The following is a 17939-nucleotide window of genomic DNA, read 5'->3' on the forward strand; positions in this document are numbered from 1 at the left end:
ATCTGTATTATCAACAGCTACTTGGCACTGGGTCAGACCAAATTCATTTGTACTAATTGAAATACCTCATGAGCAGGAACATTTAGATTCTTGCCAGACCCTGAAAAGCAGCTTATGACTCTCGGAGTGTTTTAGCATATAATATGCTGGGGCTTGCCGGGGCTTTTCAGCTCTGTTTTAAATGGATGTTTATGGACAGAAAATTGAAAAGCAGAACCACTTAGCAGTGAGTGGATAGTCTATTAGCATGGGATGAATAGAGTGGCCATTTTGCTACAGTCCATAATACAGACAAATTGCCATATTACAATTAATTACCACAAACAATAACAAAAACAGTACAGATAATGAAGCAGAATAGCAGGTGGAAGGTATCAATCAGAGTAGTAGAACAAAAACAACAACCGTTGATTACCTCCTTATACTGCTATTAGTTAGTAATATTCCATATAACAGCTCCTATAGAGAACATAAAAATGTATATAGACAAACTTGGCATTGAAGAGGAATATATTAGATTGGCCTTATGTCAGTGCTAGATCATATTGGCTGTATGCTGGATGGAAACGTTGTGGCAAAGTATAAAAATGGAGTGAGTCAGAGTGCCACTCAGCAACAAATGAGGTTTATAAAAAGACTAAAAGATGGACAGAGACATTCTGCACTGGGCAGCATGGCAAGGCGAAGCATGCAGACTATGTGGCACCAAATATAAACAGCCTGGATATTTGCAGCTGTAGTTTTACAGGAACACAGAGATTCAGGCTCAACATTCACAATGTTGGAGATTAAGTCAGGCAATAATCAGCAACAGGGATGCATCACATTTACCCAGCTTATGAAAATGTTTCATCTTCTTAGGTTAATATGGAAACAGGCACATTGAAAATAACTACTTCTGAAAAACCTTAGAAATTTACACCTCAGTGATAAAAAACAGAAAAATCCTGGCAGGTGGATGAGCATACAAGGATTCCCAAGAAATCACAACTTTAGTTCTAGTAATAAACTTAAGAATCTAATCTCCCTGTCAGATGGTAGGCAACATGGAGTGCATTCATTTGAATTAGGAAGGCTATAAAAGGGAAAGCAAAGACTGCAGACACTATACGCAGCAAATGGGGGGTTATTTTAAATAGTGGGTAAGCTGCAGGCAGGTTGAAGCAGACATTCAGTCACTGACCAACTGAAAAATTATTACTTTAAAGACTGTGTTAGACCAAAGGATCTAAGGATGACCTCCTGATAAACTGTTATTACAGAATAAACATGAATATGTCCAAATATCATCTGTGTTTAACAAATTTGAATTGTCAAATATAATTGTTGATTTCAGGTTTAACACTCAGTAGTAAGAATGCTAGCTGCTAACAGTTGTTACGTCCTGACATTCAATCCAGGACAGAGGTATGGCAGATCAAAATATATTGGTTTAGAAGAGGGGGAAAAAAAATCTCTGGATTATTTGACCCAGAACAAAATGATAATTTACCAAGGTTTTAGTTTGGGTCTGAGAGGTTGCGTTGTTTTTTTCCCCTTTTTTAAAAAATCTTATCACAAAATTGTTTAAAACTACCTAAGCAGGTTCTTTTCTTTGTCTTATTTCCTCAGTTTGATACTCAAAAAGCAAATGTTCTTCATTTCACTTAGCCTGGGCAGTGAAGAGACCATTTACACCGACTCCATCATCACATGACAGTCCAGCCTGAAGTTTTAACAAGAATACCATCCAATGAGAGAGACTTCTCATTAGTGTAGAGCTGCTTAAAAAGCCAGCAGCTAATGGTACAAACATGTCAGTCAACTACAGTAATAAAATGTGCAATGGGTAGACAGCTGGATGGACAATGAGACAAAGTCCTGAATACAGTTAATGAGCAGCACAGTCCATTTTCATTTTGCAACACCTCACTACCAGATTGAATTCCTGCCCAAATGGACCTTTCCTGAACTGAAAAAGTAACAGCTTTCATTTTGCTGCACATCTTTTAATGAATTCAGTTAGATATTAAAACTTAATGGGTACCTAATTGATCCAGATAACAGATTAATGTTGCAAAGAAGATTTTTTTTTTTCATTTAATAATTTAACGACGGCATGTTTTGAGTGTAAAATGTGTTTTACCTGTCGCATCTTGGCCCTGTATATCCAGGCTGACACCGATCACAGAGCAGCTCTCCTTTGTCACCAAGGTGGCATGTGGGGCTGAAGCTGTTGTGGTTTCCACGGTGGCGTAATTGTTGTTGAAGTTGTTGTTGAAGTCGATAGCGTTGTTCCAAAGTGGGGAGAGGCAGGTGAAAGAGGAGGAAGAGAAGACACAGGCGAGTTAAGGCCATTGCTTGTCACCTCGCTGACACACCTGCGTCCCCCTGCTTTCACTTTGTAGTTCCTTTTGTTCTGCTCTCACATAACAAGCATATATTCCTTACAAACTACAAAGCAAGGACTACATCTTACAACACTGGCCTCACTACAAACTATTGCCTAAACAAACTAAGAGTCAGGGAACCAAAGTAACGTGATAGTCGGTTGCGCCCTGCTCCGTCTCCCTCCCACTTCCATAAACTAAAGATAGTTCAGCTGGTTTGGGTTCCAGGCTCTAGACTGACTCACTAGATGACGAACAGGCTCATTATGAGCTGTTCACCGAGTTTCAGATAAGCTCTCTTGGCAAATGTACCTGCATAAACCATAACAAAATCCAAGTCTTTATATAAAAATATGATTCTTTATATAGATGACCAAATTTCACAAAGCTATATTTCTTACTATATGATCCAGGCATACATTATCATAGTGCCTGCTTTGTGTTAAATACCAGCATTCTTGAGGTAATAGTTAAAAGAAAAATACAAAAAGACTTGACAGGATTCTGTTTTGTATCTGTTAACCTTAAATTACATTCAAATGCCAGCAACTTCTTGCAAACGTTTTTCTCCCTCTTAGACCTTTTCCTATCTTTTTGTGCTATGAAACACAATTCAGTGCTTATTTGGATGTCATGGTAAACCAAGACAATGAGTTACATTATTAGGACTAGTAAGAGAAAAACACATGGCATCCTCATAGCATGATGCTGCCACCACCAGGGCTTTCAAACTTTGGCATTTAGTACCACAACTAGTGGTCCCTTTGGTGGTCCTCAGAAAAAAATTGAGTTATCAACTATAAGTTCAATTCATATACGAGTAAAGCTAGAATGCTAGTGAACTGATGTGCGGACAGTGTTGGGACAGTGACATTTATTAATGGCAAAAAATGTGTTCAACAATTTTAATGTAAACACCTAAAACACCTATTACATTGGAGAAAAAAAAAATCTAGTTTATATAAAACGAACAAAACTTGAGGCCTAAAGTTATTTCTACTGATCACAGAACAGCAACAGTATTTTATCAGATGCTCATGAAAGCTTAGGTGAAAGATATCTAGCTACTTTTTGAGCAACTCGTGTCAGTGAACAGACGAGGCTGGGTGGCTATTTTTAAGGGACTGGAAGGCATAGCACCTCACACTATTATTAATGGAAGAGGAACAGTCAGTTGTGTCTTTCTTTAGCTCGTAGCATCGTGGAAATGACACGTCATTTGCTGCAAGAAAATTCTCAGCTGCTGCTTATAGCGTCTGTTTGTGGGGATGTGTGTGTCCGTTTTGCTGAGATCCGACGGAGACTTGTTTCTTGTGTTTACTGTCATTCATTATTCAAACAGCAAAGAAAGTTAATATTTTCTTTGATTGGTAGGCTGTTTTGCCAGTAGCCACATTTAAAACCACAATTAATATTGTTTGACTTGTATTGACTTTGTGTATGTCAGAAAGACCGATTTGTGCCAAATTTACATTGCACAACCTAAAATAGTCTGTTTCTCTAATACTGTTAACATCTGCAAACATGAAAATTATAGAAGAGTTAACTGGAACACCCACTAAAAGTTTAAATCTTCAATTTGGGAGGTAAACTCCAAGTTCAAAATCTAACATGAACAAAAGAAAATTGCAGTAAAATGCTTGTTCTTAATTGTTTTAATCATTTGAGAAACATTTCTATGTTGAGACCATTTGTGAGACTGAGTTATTGATGGTTATTAATAGTTTGAATAAAACCTCCCCGGCTCTGTGAAGAATGCTGCAGTGTTGACTAAAACTAACAGAAGAGCACAAAAAACTCCTCTTCTTACCTCCCTGCACCGCCTTGCTGTGGATTTGAGGATTACTTTCAAAGGGCACCTATTATGGCTCCTCTATGGGCAATAGAAAACGTGTTCATTACATTTTTTGCACAAAGTCATTCTCAGATAATGAGATTTTAGGGCCTCTTGTCACTTTAAATCCATGTAAATCTTTGCTGGCCACGCCATCCAACTCAGCGTTTACACTCTCACTATGTATATTTCAAAATAGCTGTAAATAGATGCACAATTATACAACAGTGCATCTTTGACTATGAGCCAGACCCAGAAACAGAAGAACTGGAGCCTCCTTCACAACCATCTAGGAGGCAGCAGCCTTTTCTGGAATGGTAAGTCAACAACAAAACACTTGTATTTTCCAGCGGCCATTGTACAGCGGTAAGACCAGTTGAAATGCACTAGAGCTCCGCTTGGGTTATTAGGTGAGAGGCTGGGCTAGGCTAAGGTTGCTAGGTAACGGAGCAGGCCCTGTCAATTGTGATTTTAGAAAATCAGGAAGTCTATGAAACTGCTTGTTTTCCAAACACAGAAAAACATAAACTTATTTCCAGAAAATGGTTGAGAAACGCATTTGTGTCTCCCAGTTTTCAGGCAGTGACTCTGAGGCTTTGGAACGCCGCCCCACTGTCCCTATGCTTAACAACCACAGACATGTTTGCTCAGTGTGTTTCTTGTTTTAATGATTTTGTCTTTGAGGAGCACTTTGTGATGTATAAGTTTGTGAAATGTGCTATATAAATAAGATTTTTGACTTGATTTGCCCAACAGAACAGCATTTCAATAATTTGAAGCATCTGCCTGCTTCTTTTATGAGCCACAATACCAAATACCTAACCGTATAAATGTCTCCAACACCTATGAATAACTGTTGAGGTCAAATTCTTTTTTTATGAGGAATTTTCAAATTAAGCTTGAATTCATTCCTCTCAATTAACAAACTAAGCTGATGCTGGCATCCACAAAGATGCTTTAAGTACACAACCTTGGTCCAACCAGAAATTCATTTTTTTTACCATGCAAGAAAATATGCCGGTTTTTGACGAGCATGTAAATGCACACATCTTTACATCTGTGTTCAAAGCTGTTGAATTAGACAGTTGCCAATATGATACAAGGTACTGTAATTTAAGACAGCAGGGGGACAATGTGACTGGCTTCTCACAAAAATATTATCAAAGTGTTTTCTTTCTTTCTTTTTTTTTGAATGTATTTTGCACTCGTTTTGTGGATGCATTCTGATGATTCTAATGATGATGACATTTAGTCCCACAGCGATGATGCTTCTCGTCATACACTGCTCCACTCTTCCTGTGGTGATGATATTTTTACTATAATGTCACTACAATTATATTCCTACCCAGGATGATGAAGTCTTTATGTCACGATTGGAGATTATGAAGAGAAATATATAAAAAAATAAAAAATAAAATAAAAAAACAAAAAAACAACAGAAGCAGAGAAGAGACAGCACAGACAGGCTGGTCACGTTATTAACCCCCGGTTCTCCAGAGCCTACTTGTTGCTGGGAAGATTAAGTGGGCAGGCACATGGCTGACAGTCCTGAGGTGTCCCATGGGTGGCGTTGCCGTAGTAACCAGGTAGGCAGGTGTCACAGTGGTGGCCAGTAGTATGGTGGGTGCAGTCCTAAAAAGAAGAAGAAAAAAAGACAAATCTTATATTTTAGAAAGATCAAGTTTTAGAAATTGTGTATTTAATTAGCTTTAATACAAAAACAATAATGTAGTAAAACTTTACCAAAGTTTCTGCTTTAAATTAAAATGCTGAATCCATATTTGGAGGAATTCGTCACGTCAATCAGTTTTTATTATTTTATACTTGATATTCTTTCAAAGGAAGAAATATACTAAGTTCCTTGTGAATATCATAAATCATCAAGTTTACTACACATGAGATGCACAGCATGACTATGACTAGCTATGATTTGTCCAAAAAATCTGAAAACAAGCTGCACAAGTACAGTTTAAGTCTTTCCAGCAAAACATCACTGTAGACAGCCTCGACCTTGTTTGGAGCATATTGCCTTAGGGCAGTTCCTCACCCAATAGATAAATCATTGAAAAGTTTACTAGTTTCGAAGGAGGGATAAAAAAAACCCCAAAAAACAAAAAAAGTTCAAAAGTAGCTTAATTGATTTTTTTCTTCCATATGTTCAATCTTATCAAATATTTCCATTGCAGAAATCGGTTTTCCAGTTATAACAACTTTCACAGTTTCAGCGACTGTGTGTGTGTGTTACCATGTCAACATGTTCCATTCATTTCTCACATTAAATGACCTTACACGGCTGAAACACACCCCGACACATGCACACTGTGTTAACCTATAAGTCTGTGGCATCAGTCAGTCATTCATTCAGCTGGAGCTACAAATCACTGGTGTCAGTGGAGGTGTGCGTGGATGCATCTGGCTGCCTGTCTGTCACTGTGTGTACAGGTGGGACATGTGCACGCATGATTGTAAGTGAGCGAATGTCAGACTGCTTGCATGTGTGTGTGTGTACGTAAAAGATGGCCTCACAGACCGACTATCTTTCTCTGAATGTACGTCTCCCTTTTACACATTCTCCTCATTTATAATGAACCATAACATTGTAACGCAAACGCACGTGTGTGTGTGTGTGTGTGTGTGTGTGTGTGTGTGTGTGTGTGTGTGTGCGTGTGTGTGCGTGTGTGTGTGTGTGTGTGGATTTCTGTTCTCTGTGTGTGTTCATCACTGTGGGCTTTAGTGTGTGTGTATTAAGTGGAAGGGGAACTGACAGAATCAGCCTAAGGCTGTGGGGAGAGTGGTGAGTGAATGTGTGGAAATCCACATGAGAGGGTAACATATACATGTCTGTTGTACATATATTATGTATGAGTGTGTGTGTGTGTGTGTAAACAGTAGGAAAGTGCATCCCCCTGCAATTCCTCTAATGACAACTAGATGGTAGATCAATAAGAGCTCCAATTATGCTTTTCTTTAGGTTATGCACTTTTTGTTTCAAATATTGAAATACAGCCCATAGAATAAAATAGTAGCTGATGATGTTTTAAGTGTCTGTCACTTCATGACTGACTTGGCTGAAGACTAATATCAGTTAAAACAAATATTAGGAGAGTTGTAACTTAAGTGGCATGGTGGAAATTTTACTGCAAAACTGCTGAAAAACAGAGTTCCTTTTAAAAAAAAAGGCTAAAAACCCATTTGTTTAGAGCTGCCTTTCATTAATAACAACTGGAACGTTATAAGCTGCATTCTATTTTTAACATGCCATCCATTTCTTTTATTTTACTGCAATTTAATGTTTTGCTCGTTTTTTTCTTCTTCTTTAATAAAAAAATAAACACTTTGATTTGCCTTGTTGCTTAGACATATACTTAACTGAAAATTTGCAATATCACTTGAACAGTACTGTTTAAGGACACAATCAAATCTTATTTTATCGTAAAATATTCTGTGACGAAGAATGAGTAAATATTTTAGCCGGCAGAGATGTGCAAAGTTGGTGGAGAATACCCAAAAGACTTACACCTGTAGTTGCAGGAAAAATACAAATGTATGCCCCACTTTGTAGATGTTAATTTATTTAGAAAGAATTTTGCTAACCCTTCACACTTTTCTTTTTGCTTAAATATGCTCCATTTTGTGCTGCTCTATCCTAGGAAATCCTTATGAAATGCATGAAAGTTTGTGTATTTAAAACTTGGTGTTTAAATATGAAAAGTTTGTAGGTCTGATTAGGAGAGAGAGGGTGATTACCTTTTATAGTCCCGAAGATCTTTTACAGACCTAAACTTTATATCCCAAACTTTTGGGGTTGCTCCTAAACAATGAGGAACATTTGCTAGGAAATTCCTACCAAATTATCTCTCATTTGTGTCCGTTAACAAAAGAAAACTTGAGTATAACAGTCCTTTGTTTTTCTATTCCATAATAAATACACAAAATACAAGAGATGTTAAGTTTATTAGTAACCTTACCAGGCAATGTCCTGTGAACTCATGGCAATCTGAGCTGTGTCTATGACAACGGCATGGCTCACACACACCGTTATACAGTTTACCGTGGACTCGCCGAAAACCAGGACGGCACGTCTGAAACAAAACATTTCAAAAGTGAATTTGCAGTTTTATGTGCAGTTCAAGCCGTGTGTATGACTTGTGTGTTTACCTCACAGGATAATCCTCCATATCCAGGGGGACAGGCACACTTTTCTACAGCTGATGCTCTCTTTCCAGTGGCCAAAGGATTTGCCACCTGCATTGAGAATGAGTGGAGCCTGTACAGAATACAAAAAAAGATGAAACAATGAAGCATATTTCTCTTGGCCCATTGGCAATCCATCTACCAATGGCAATAGAATAAAGCAGTTCTTTAGTCAGATTAGTGTAAGAGCTTTTATGCTAATCTAAAAGCAATGTGTTTTGTCTATAAAAAAAATGTTGCAAAAGAAAATCTGTTTGGAGACAATATTGAAGAACAGCTACAGACTTTATGAGCATCTTAATTTAGTAAAACTAATCATTTGTTTGTTCATCTGCATAGATGGAGGATGAACAAACCCAATTAGTAGCAGAATAAAGTTTCTGCACACTGTGGGATTTATTGCAGGATTTTGTGCCTTGGCTTTAATTACCAGTACAATGATGCAGTATCCAAGATTGATTTTAATTGTTGGAAACTCTTTGCTGTTTGATTAAAGTCTACTAACATACATTTTTACTGCCAGTTTAACAGGGTGAATGAGCTCATTTCTTTTATTAATGAAGAACTTCCTAGAAGAAGCTAATGTGCTCCTGTACTTCTGGTGCAAAGAACTGAGCATGGTCAAGCATTCATGAATGTAATTACAGATCTAAACAGTCTCTTATAAAACACACTAATGATGACCATGTACTTCATGTTATTATTACACAATATCCGAGTGGGTGCTCTTCCGACCTGTAGACAGCGCTGGTTTCCGTGCTGTATGAGGCCCGCACCATTAAACTCGTCATGTTGGCCAGCACCAACAGGAAATCTCTCCTGCTGATCGTCTGCCCCGTCTCCGAAACCAGAAAGTTCTCAGGAAGGAGAACAACGTGTTTGGTGCTGGCAGACGACGGATACACTGGCTGGCCAAACCTGTTGTCTATAAGCTTCATTCCACCTCCCTGATGGAAAGAGAAACAGAAAACACAGCAGTCGCAAATATATTTGAACATTTCTCTGTGTCTGCTGTAAAATAATCCAATTCTATTAGAGCTAGTCCTAAAAATGAAAAAAAAAAACATGGTGAATGATGTGTCATTAGGTAATGAGCTTCAGTTGCTATTGACATTCGGCATGGACTAAATGCAAATGAGCTGAGTCAAGACCTTGTATCTGACCATCTCTTGTTGACCATGGATCAATGGCATGTAGTAACTAACTGAGTGACAACAGCCAATGGGGGAGGAGGGAGCAATTACACCAATAAGCCATTAAAGAAAACCTATTTAATGGAAAAAGGAGGAGTAGGTCATAGCAGAGAAAGCAGCTGCAGGAGTGAAAGATGCAAAGACAGCAGCACGTTGCTCCAGAAAAAACAGTTTTAAACAAAATCTAGGACTGCTTTTCTTCCAGATGTTGTTTTTACACTATATTAATTTGAAATTCTATTATTTCAGATTATTCAGTTACTTGTGACGCAAGAGAGATCCACATTTGGTCATTAGATCCAAACAGTAGTCCCTGAATTCAATGCATTCATTAAAAGCAAAACTCTGATTTCTAGTTCTTCATTCAACAAGCTAGCCAAGACAAAACTACATTTAAAAGTACATGTAGCATGTTCTTTAGCTCTACTCTTTGAATCTATTCCATTCACATGGCTAATTGTCATTGAAAATGGTTAATTTTGACTATTACATGATCAACATTTATCTCAGTTTATTGCAAATGACCCATTTCTTTTTAACTCGTCATCTTGAAAGCAACTTTAAGGGGGGAGATAGATAAAAATCATCCTTATGCTAATTCTACAGAAGACTTAAGCGTAATGAAATTCTGAGTTTATTCTATGTTTTAGACAATTCTTTAAATATATACGACAAAAATCAAAGCAAGAGAGAGAGAAAAGAATCAACACCATAGAGCTTATATCAGATATGCAGAGAGTAAACAGTGATGGTAAAAAAAAAACAGACAAACATGAGACAAAGGCTGATGAAGAGATGGTTAAGAGGGGGGAAAGTTGGCTGACAGTGTGTAGGTGGTTCATTGTTGTCATCACTGAAGAGGCTTTTTGTTGACAACAAGACTGATACTTGTCCTCTTCTCCTCCTCCTTCCATTCCATCCGCACTGACATGGCTTTAAATAACAAGCTCACTGTTTTGCACCTCTTTATCTTGCAGTTTTCTTTTTTGCGTTTCTCTATGCCTTTTTAAGTGTTTTTTATATTTTGTTTTATTACTCGCGTTAGTTTGCTTATAACTATGTCTTAATTCAATTTATTTACACCCACTTCCGAGTTAAATCCCAAGTTAAATTTAAACACCACCTCCGGATTTAAGGACTGAAAGATAAAAAGATAAAAGACTCAATAAATCCAAACCTTAGCTTGATCTAAAGCTGCAAGTTTTAAAAGAATTGTTGTACTTTTTAGTTTAATTTTATAATAATTTCATGATATACTGTAAATATGGACATGGCATAATTAGTGTTGAAGACCTAATATATTGGCCAGATAAATGTTTATCTGTCTTCTGAAATACAAAATAATTCCACTGCTCTTATGCAGTTTGTTTTTCTCTTTGCTTTTTATGCTCGTTTGTTTGTCGTTCTCAGATTTGGCGCACACTTGCAGTGTTGTTTAGTGATAAGGAAGACATTAACAGTTAACTAATAGTGTCGCTGCTTTGCTTATTGCTGCCATGCATCATACTGCAACCTGCTCATTATAAAAAAGAAGGTAGGAAATACTCCATCTGCATTTTTTATTGCTCAGTTCAGCACTTCTCTGCATGCCGTGGCTGTTTTTGTGTCTGTGTGCATGTCTGTTTTCTACCAACTCTTTTTTTTTTTTTTTTTGCTGCATTATTCAATGATCACCCCTGCTAAAGCCAGTGGGTAAAGGAAGGACACAAATAAATTACACAAGCACAGGAGTTTCTTGGGTAATGTGAACTTTTCCCAAACATAAAAGGTAACAATAATTAGGCCACTCAGTGTCAGTCCCTTTTCTTCCTCCTCCTTTAGAGTGTTGCATGAGATACTTATGCATGAACGCAGTGCACCTTGCTGTAGACTCTGGTAATAGTGCCCGTTTGGAGAGATGGTTTGCATTTTATTACTGTGAATGTGGCTGCTGAACTCAATTTAGTCAAAAAGGTCTCACATGTATAATCACACTTAAACCGGAGGCTATATTTAAAATATTTCAAGTTATTGTAAAAAATGTAGATAGCGTCGTACAGTTAAAGTTGATGGTGTCATAAAAAAACAAAAACCGCTAACTGTTTTTAATGCTGCTTTTGTCATCAAATGGCTGTCTGATGGTCAAGTGAATGTACTCCTCAATTACTTGGAATTTAAACGGATGTTTAAAAATAAGCTAAATTCACACAGGAAAAAGTCTCGATTTCCAGTCCATGTGTAGGAAAACCTGCTCTTTATTAAATATCGGTGTGTAAATGTTTCAAAGTTTTTCAACTTGCCATCTTTTCCGACTCACCTCTATGATGAGGTCGGGCTCTGAGGTGACTCTGATGGCCACCTGCTCCTGTTGGTTTGTCTCGTATGACACCGTGAACGTCACATCACCTCCATAGGCTGCAACCTGAGGAGACGCAAGCAATAAAGAACAGTGGTTGAGCTCATCTTCTGATCTTGCTCCTGGAAAGGATTTTTTTTTTTTTTTACAACTCCAGAGGTTAAAGCCTGGTCCAGGAATTTTTTTTTCTTTTTTTAAGGTACTCCTGTCCTAATGATTTTATTTGCAGGATTTCGCCGTGTTGGACTGAACCACTGATGGAGCTATTGCTGTAATCAGCTTTCCCTATATTTTATTTTCCCATAAAAACAACAAAATACAACAAAGTACTGGCTTCAATTACTCTTTTTCACAAAACGTTCAACCTGTGTACGTTGAAGGCTGATGGAAATGATCATTTATAATAACTAATAGGTTCAATTAAATCAAAACTTATAATTTACCCTTGTGATTAATGAGTTTTACAACAGTCCTAGCATGTGGTTTTCAAATAGCATCTAATTAGGCAAACTTGCTGATAAACACCAATCTGATCAAAATCCATTTCCAAGCCAAAACGATTTTGAAATGTTAAAAAAGTTGCAGAGAAAAGGTTTTCAGCACAGCCTTTGTTGTCCAACGGTGTTTCTTTGCACCCTTTCTGTTGACACCACAAAAGGAGCTTGAGCTGGAGAAACGCTGCATCGGCATGATCCTGAAATTTATTATTCTGCTCCATCCTGAGCAGTAATGGGTGGGGGAGTGAGATAATAATGCCACTATAAAACTGAGAGAAGGGGACACTCTGGAAAGGGGGAGAGAAAGATAAAGAAATGGTCCTTGAGAGAGTAAGTCAAGAAGTAAAACGTAGGCATAATGTCTCCATAAACCTCTGCTATTCTGCATCATTACACACACTTTTTAAAGTAGGATGAGGGAATCACTCATTTGGCAGCTGACCTGAGTGCACACACACGCACACCCCCCCACACACACACACACGCACACACACACACACACGCACTCACTCCGGGAAGGCCTGCAGGGTTGCAACGGTGGAGGTTTTTATTCAATAACACTTATTCTTGATCTACCTCAATTACAGATTTGGACCCCAGAGGACAGTAAAATAATAGCATAAACTTACACTCCGCAGCCCCCACTTCTCTAACACTTGTGCTGCTTGACCTGCTTTTGTCATTATCTAAGCTGAAGTAAGACAAAGCATTTAAACTTGTTATATTATTGCAGCAAAACAGCAGTCGTAATGCAAAGTTATGCATCATAAATGATGCCATCCCTTGAATCTTTTTGTTTTTCAGATTATGCCCACAAATGAAGTATTTTATTGGGATTATATGTGACAGATCAACACAAATCAGTACATAAATGCACAGTGGAAAAAATCCCCAAAGATTTTCAAATCTTTTTAGAACGTAAATCTGAAGCGGTGGCATGAATATGTATTCAGTTTTGCAGCTCTAAAAACTAGATTTTTGCCCACTGACCTTCTCAAAATAGATTAGGTTTGGTCAGACTGGATAGTGAACATAGAAAGCAAAATTTAACTCTTGCCAAAGACTAAATTGGATTTACGTGAGGATTTTGACTGGGCAATTCCAGCACATTCTGCACAATAGAAACACACACTCATCGAAACTTGCTGCAAAAGGGAAAATAATTGATTTCACCAAAATTATGTCGATAATTATCTTCTTGATTTTTTGTTTAAGACCATCATGTTTTTTATCATCACTAAATCTCTGAAACTTTAACACATTTGAGAAAAAGAGTCTCTTCCGTAACCTAAAGACGGTATTTTTTTCAGATGGTTCCCAAACCTCCAATGGATTTTAACTTTTCTAATTTACTTTCTTTGAAACACTCGATATTTGTCAGAAAGCTAATTTTTCTTGATGCCATCCCTTGAATTCCGGTCAACAATCGAAGCTTTTTCATAGCAACATGAGTGCCCAATTTCACCCTTGGAGAAGAAATAAAGAAAGGAAATTGAGGAAAAGACAAACCAATAATTAAAAAAAAAAAAAAAAAAAGCACAGCAGGAGAGAAAACTTATCTGTAGAGAGAACGGAATTATGGGTAGTAAAAACGATCGTAGAATCAACACTTTTGCTGTAACAGACATTGGTTAGATGCTCCCCTGTGAGTAAGATAGGCCTGTTATTAACTCTACTAGTGGTCAGGAGAAAAGGAAGTCATAATCCACACTGTTCAAACTGTAACAAAGAGTCTGACTCAATTTTCATTAAAGTGACTCCTTTATTACTGGCTATGAGTAACAGCTTATTCTGATGCAATATGTGGGAGGAAGGGAGAAAAGTAATCACAACACAAAGATTGCCAGTAACAAAAAATAAAATAGTGAAATAGATGTTTTACCACATTAAGCTACAGGGACTCTGTAGAGCAAAAATGTATCTTTCCAAAATTATCTTAAATAAGGAAGAAGAAAAAAATTGCTTGGAAGGTGCTAGAAAAACAAACGTTTGATATTTAATTTACTGCCTATGCCAAGGAGTGGGTTTGACATGGAAAGTGAGAGGAGGAGTAAAAAATGAGTCACTATCCACCTCACTATTCCTCCGGGGTTCCCAGCAGAGCCTTGATGCAATATAACTTTTCCATAACTTTACATAACCGAGTCAAAAGTTTAATGACCTACAAAGTATGACTCCATCCTCATTTTAGAGTTGGTATTCTGAAAAGGTCAGATTCATGCTTCAGATTGATGCCATGGGGAGAATAAGGCAGTAAGGATAACCTGCAGTTAAAAAATGTGGGGCAAAATGTAATTTTACTGTCCATAACAGTTACATCTTTGACTCACATTAGGGTAAATCATTTAATTTTATGAAAAATTAAAGCACAAACTAGACTTTTGCCTCCAACATTGTTCTTGAGGTGGTTTGGTCCTCGATAAATTAGTCCATTTGGAAAAGACAAAACATAGTTGAATCTATTACATGTGTGATTTTGACCCTTTCTTCCAAACGATTCTGATTCAAATTGTTTAGAAGAACGGTCCTGATGTTCTCATGTTTGCACCTTGATATTCAGTTCCCATACATTTTCTATTGGATTCACATCAGGGAACTGAACATGCCATTCCCAAATCTTACTTTTTTCCCTTTTAAAAGAATAATTTATATATATCTGACTTTACTAAGAAGTGCACAACTTACATCTTCATGTTAAAGAAAAATCTCAACCATTTTCATGAATCCTTTAGAGACTCAACCCAACTACCGTACTTTATAGTTCACCATCCTGCAGCTGTAAGTTTGATTATGAGCCTGTTTTCTTTTCACACACATTCTGCCAATTTTATCCTTTAGTGACTTTCTTTTGTAAAGTCACTAAAAGAAAAATCTGCAGCCAGTTTTGACTGGTTTAGGACTTTGCAAATGTAAGTTTGATTATTGATGGATGATTGCAAGAGAAGCTACGTTTTCCTTCTGAAAGTACATTAACATATGAACATGTCAGATCTATAAAATCATGAGGAGGTGGTTTTATTTTTATCTGGTAGTTTGCTTGGTTGGATAAATTATTCAAAAATACTTTTGGTGGTGCTCACTTTGCGAACGTTATATAAACTTTGTATTGACTGTGACGTTTTATGCAGCGTCAAGTGATGCAGATGGTGCAACTTAAAAAACAAGCTTAAAAACAATGTCGCACTTTGAAGTGGGTGTGCGCAGGACTACAGCACGATCATTCTTGCAGGAGGCAGATGAGAGAAGGTTAGAGGAACTGTAACTCAGTATGCACATCTCATTTCAATTGAAGACTAAGAGCAGCTCACTTTATTTGCTCCCAGTGTTGTCTTAGAGCCAATCAATTATTGTTCTGCACTCCCACGGATCACTGGGTCTTGAAAGTCAGTTGCAGAAGCGTGTTGTGAATCTTACTTGAAGAAGCATACAAAAAAAACTTTGCCGCTGAGTTATGTGTTTATGTATGCATGTATGTAACCGTGGACTGAGAGGCTGCTGATCAAGAAGAGGAACCTCTTCCAAAATTTAGCTCCCTACCTAGAAATGACAAATTCTTCTGGGGATAAAACCTCTATGGCCAGAACAATGAAAGAAGGATGACCTTTTACATTTTTAAACTTTACCCTAAGTCAAAAGCTGACTGATAGATTTTCAACCGAGCCTTTTTTATCTTTAAAATTCTTACTAGTTTAAAAATAATCATCATTAAAATGTTGCAGTTTTAAATGGTACTTTTTTAACATATGCAACTAAAAATGAATGAAGAAAAAATATATAAATCTAATTATCTTATGCAATCCAGGACAGATGAGTTACTTCATAAAAAACTGTTCTTATATTGTTTATGTTTATTCCATTTCTTTAAAAGATTACAACTCTGCAGCTTAGTAAAAGCTATGATGCATCTTGCACATTAGATATTTTAACGTGAACCATATTTAGCTTCACTCATGAAGCTTAACAGCAAAACAAATGCAATCCAGAAGAAAAGTTTGGAGAAAATGAATTGCAAGCCGAGTTGTGTGTTTGGACACGAGTTCCAGCACATTGTGTTTTTTCATCATGTGACAGGAAAGAGTATTTCTCCTCCGTCTGTGTCCATCCATCACCACTTTATCTCTATTTTTCAACCTTCCAGTACTCCGTTTCTGCCTGACTCTGGCACTCTGTTTCTCCAAATGATGAGGATTCAGTGTCTCTGAAGTTTTCATCTGTCTTGACCACGAGTCGGGTTTTAAATCGCCAAATATGATGGATGCAGAAAAGTTGGAATTTGACAGCTGCTGAAGGCTGCTGTAAATTGTGTACTAGTATTATCCTATTTACTTTGGGCCCAGGCACTTAGAAACAGAATTACACTCTCCTGACGTGAAGCATTTGTTCTATAATGACTATGAAATCTGTAGATTAAAAATACATTTTCCTCTAAGGTTACAGAAAGTTTCAATATATTATGCAGATTTAAAGACATGGGCTTATGAATTAGATTTTATTGTCAGACTTGATTTAATATCCCTTTGCAAGTTGCACCTCTAGCACATTTGATGTTTCGCTATCGAACATTTTTTTGGTTAAATTTCTTCCTGGATATTTGTTGACTCAGCAGAATTGGTAGAGCTTGTTTGGGAAGATTTCCAGTCAAAATTAGGCAAGACGTTTTCATGAATGTGTTATGTGTTATCAAGTTACATTTTGCAAGGAGACATTTAATCAAATATGTGGGAACGCATGCACATATCTGAATAGATCATTAAAAGAAATAAAGCTAGGCAGAGAAAGTAGAAACGTAGCAAAAAAATAAAGGATGCTACCTCTCATTTTATAACATCTTACAGTTATTTTTGACTTTCTAAATTGAACTCCGCTTATGGCCTCGCTGCTGTCAAACAAACTCTAAACCTTGCATGGATATTCTTTTAACAGCGAGCTCTTTAAAGATGAGAACGACCATCTTTGTGGATGAGCGGTCCTTGGGCCAACATTGGCAATAAAATGCTCGGCGAGCATGAGTGGGAAATGCTTCTGGTCGGACGAGCAGCCACAGAGCAGGAGCATTCACTGCATTAATAAAGCTGGAGACCATGCAGAACATTATCACACACACATTTACTTTCTTTTACATCAACTGCTGGCTTGTTATAACAAGCACAGCTTGTCACTTCCAATGACACACACTAAAATGACGTTCCACTGCGTGTGAAAGAGTCGCATCAAGTCAAAGAGCATCCATCTCTGTAACGCAATCAGAATGGAGCAAAGAATTGCTTTTTCATACAGTACGAGCATACAGCGCTTCCAGCGATTGCGCGCACACGGATGCATACACGCAAATACACACACACACACTATGGCAATTTGTTTGTTTCCCATGTTTGGAGGCATGCGGTTCTGCTCCGCCATCCCTAATGCCTCCAAAACACATCATTATCTGACTTATGTAGACCTGGGAGTCTGTGCGAGCGTAACTGTGTGTGGCTGCGCGTTCGCCGTCTGCATGTGTGCGGGCGCTAAGAGAAA

General features: G+C 37.5%; 1 protein-coding gene across 5 annotated transcripts in view; it reads right to left on the reverse strand.

Moving 5' to 3' along the window:
- lama2 (laminin, alpha 2) overlaps positions 1–17939 on the reverse strand; it is a 153707-nt gene that overhangs the window by 72216 nt on the left and 63552 nt on the right. For all 5 annotated transcript variants that reach the window (XM_081602472.1, XM_081602471.1, XM_081602473.1 and 2 more), the window contains exons 15-20: positions 11887–11991; positions 9133–9344; positions 8362–8470; positions 8172–8285; positions 5708–5835; positions 2126–2212 (exon numbers count right to left, since the gene is read on the reverse strand). In XM_081602472.1, the coding sequence (XP_081458598.1) occupies positions 2126–2212; positions 5708–5835; positions 8172–8285; positions 8362–8470; positions 9133–9344; positions 11887–11991 (755 nt within the window). The remainder of the gene's footprint in view (positions 1–2125; positions 2213–5707; positions 5836–8171; positions 8286–8361; positions 8471–9132; positions 9345–11886; positions 11992–17939) is intronic.

This window comes from Poecilia reticulata, chromosome 21 (assembly GCF_904066995.2).
Source record: "Poecilia reticulata chromosome 21, P_reticulata-male-v2, whole genome shotgun sequence".
NCBI classification, from domain to species: domain Eukaryota; kingdom Metazoa; phylum Chordata; class Actinopteri; order Cyprinodontiformes; family Poeciliidae; genus Poecilia; species Poecilia reticulata.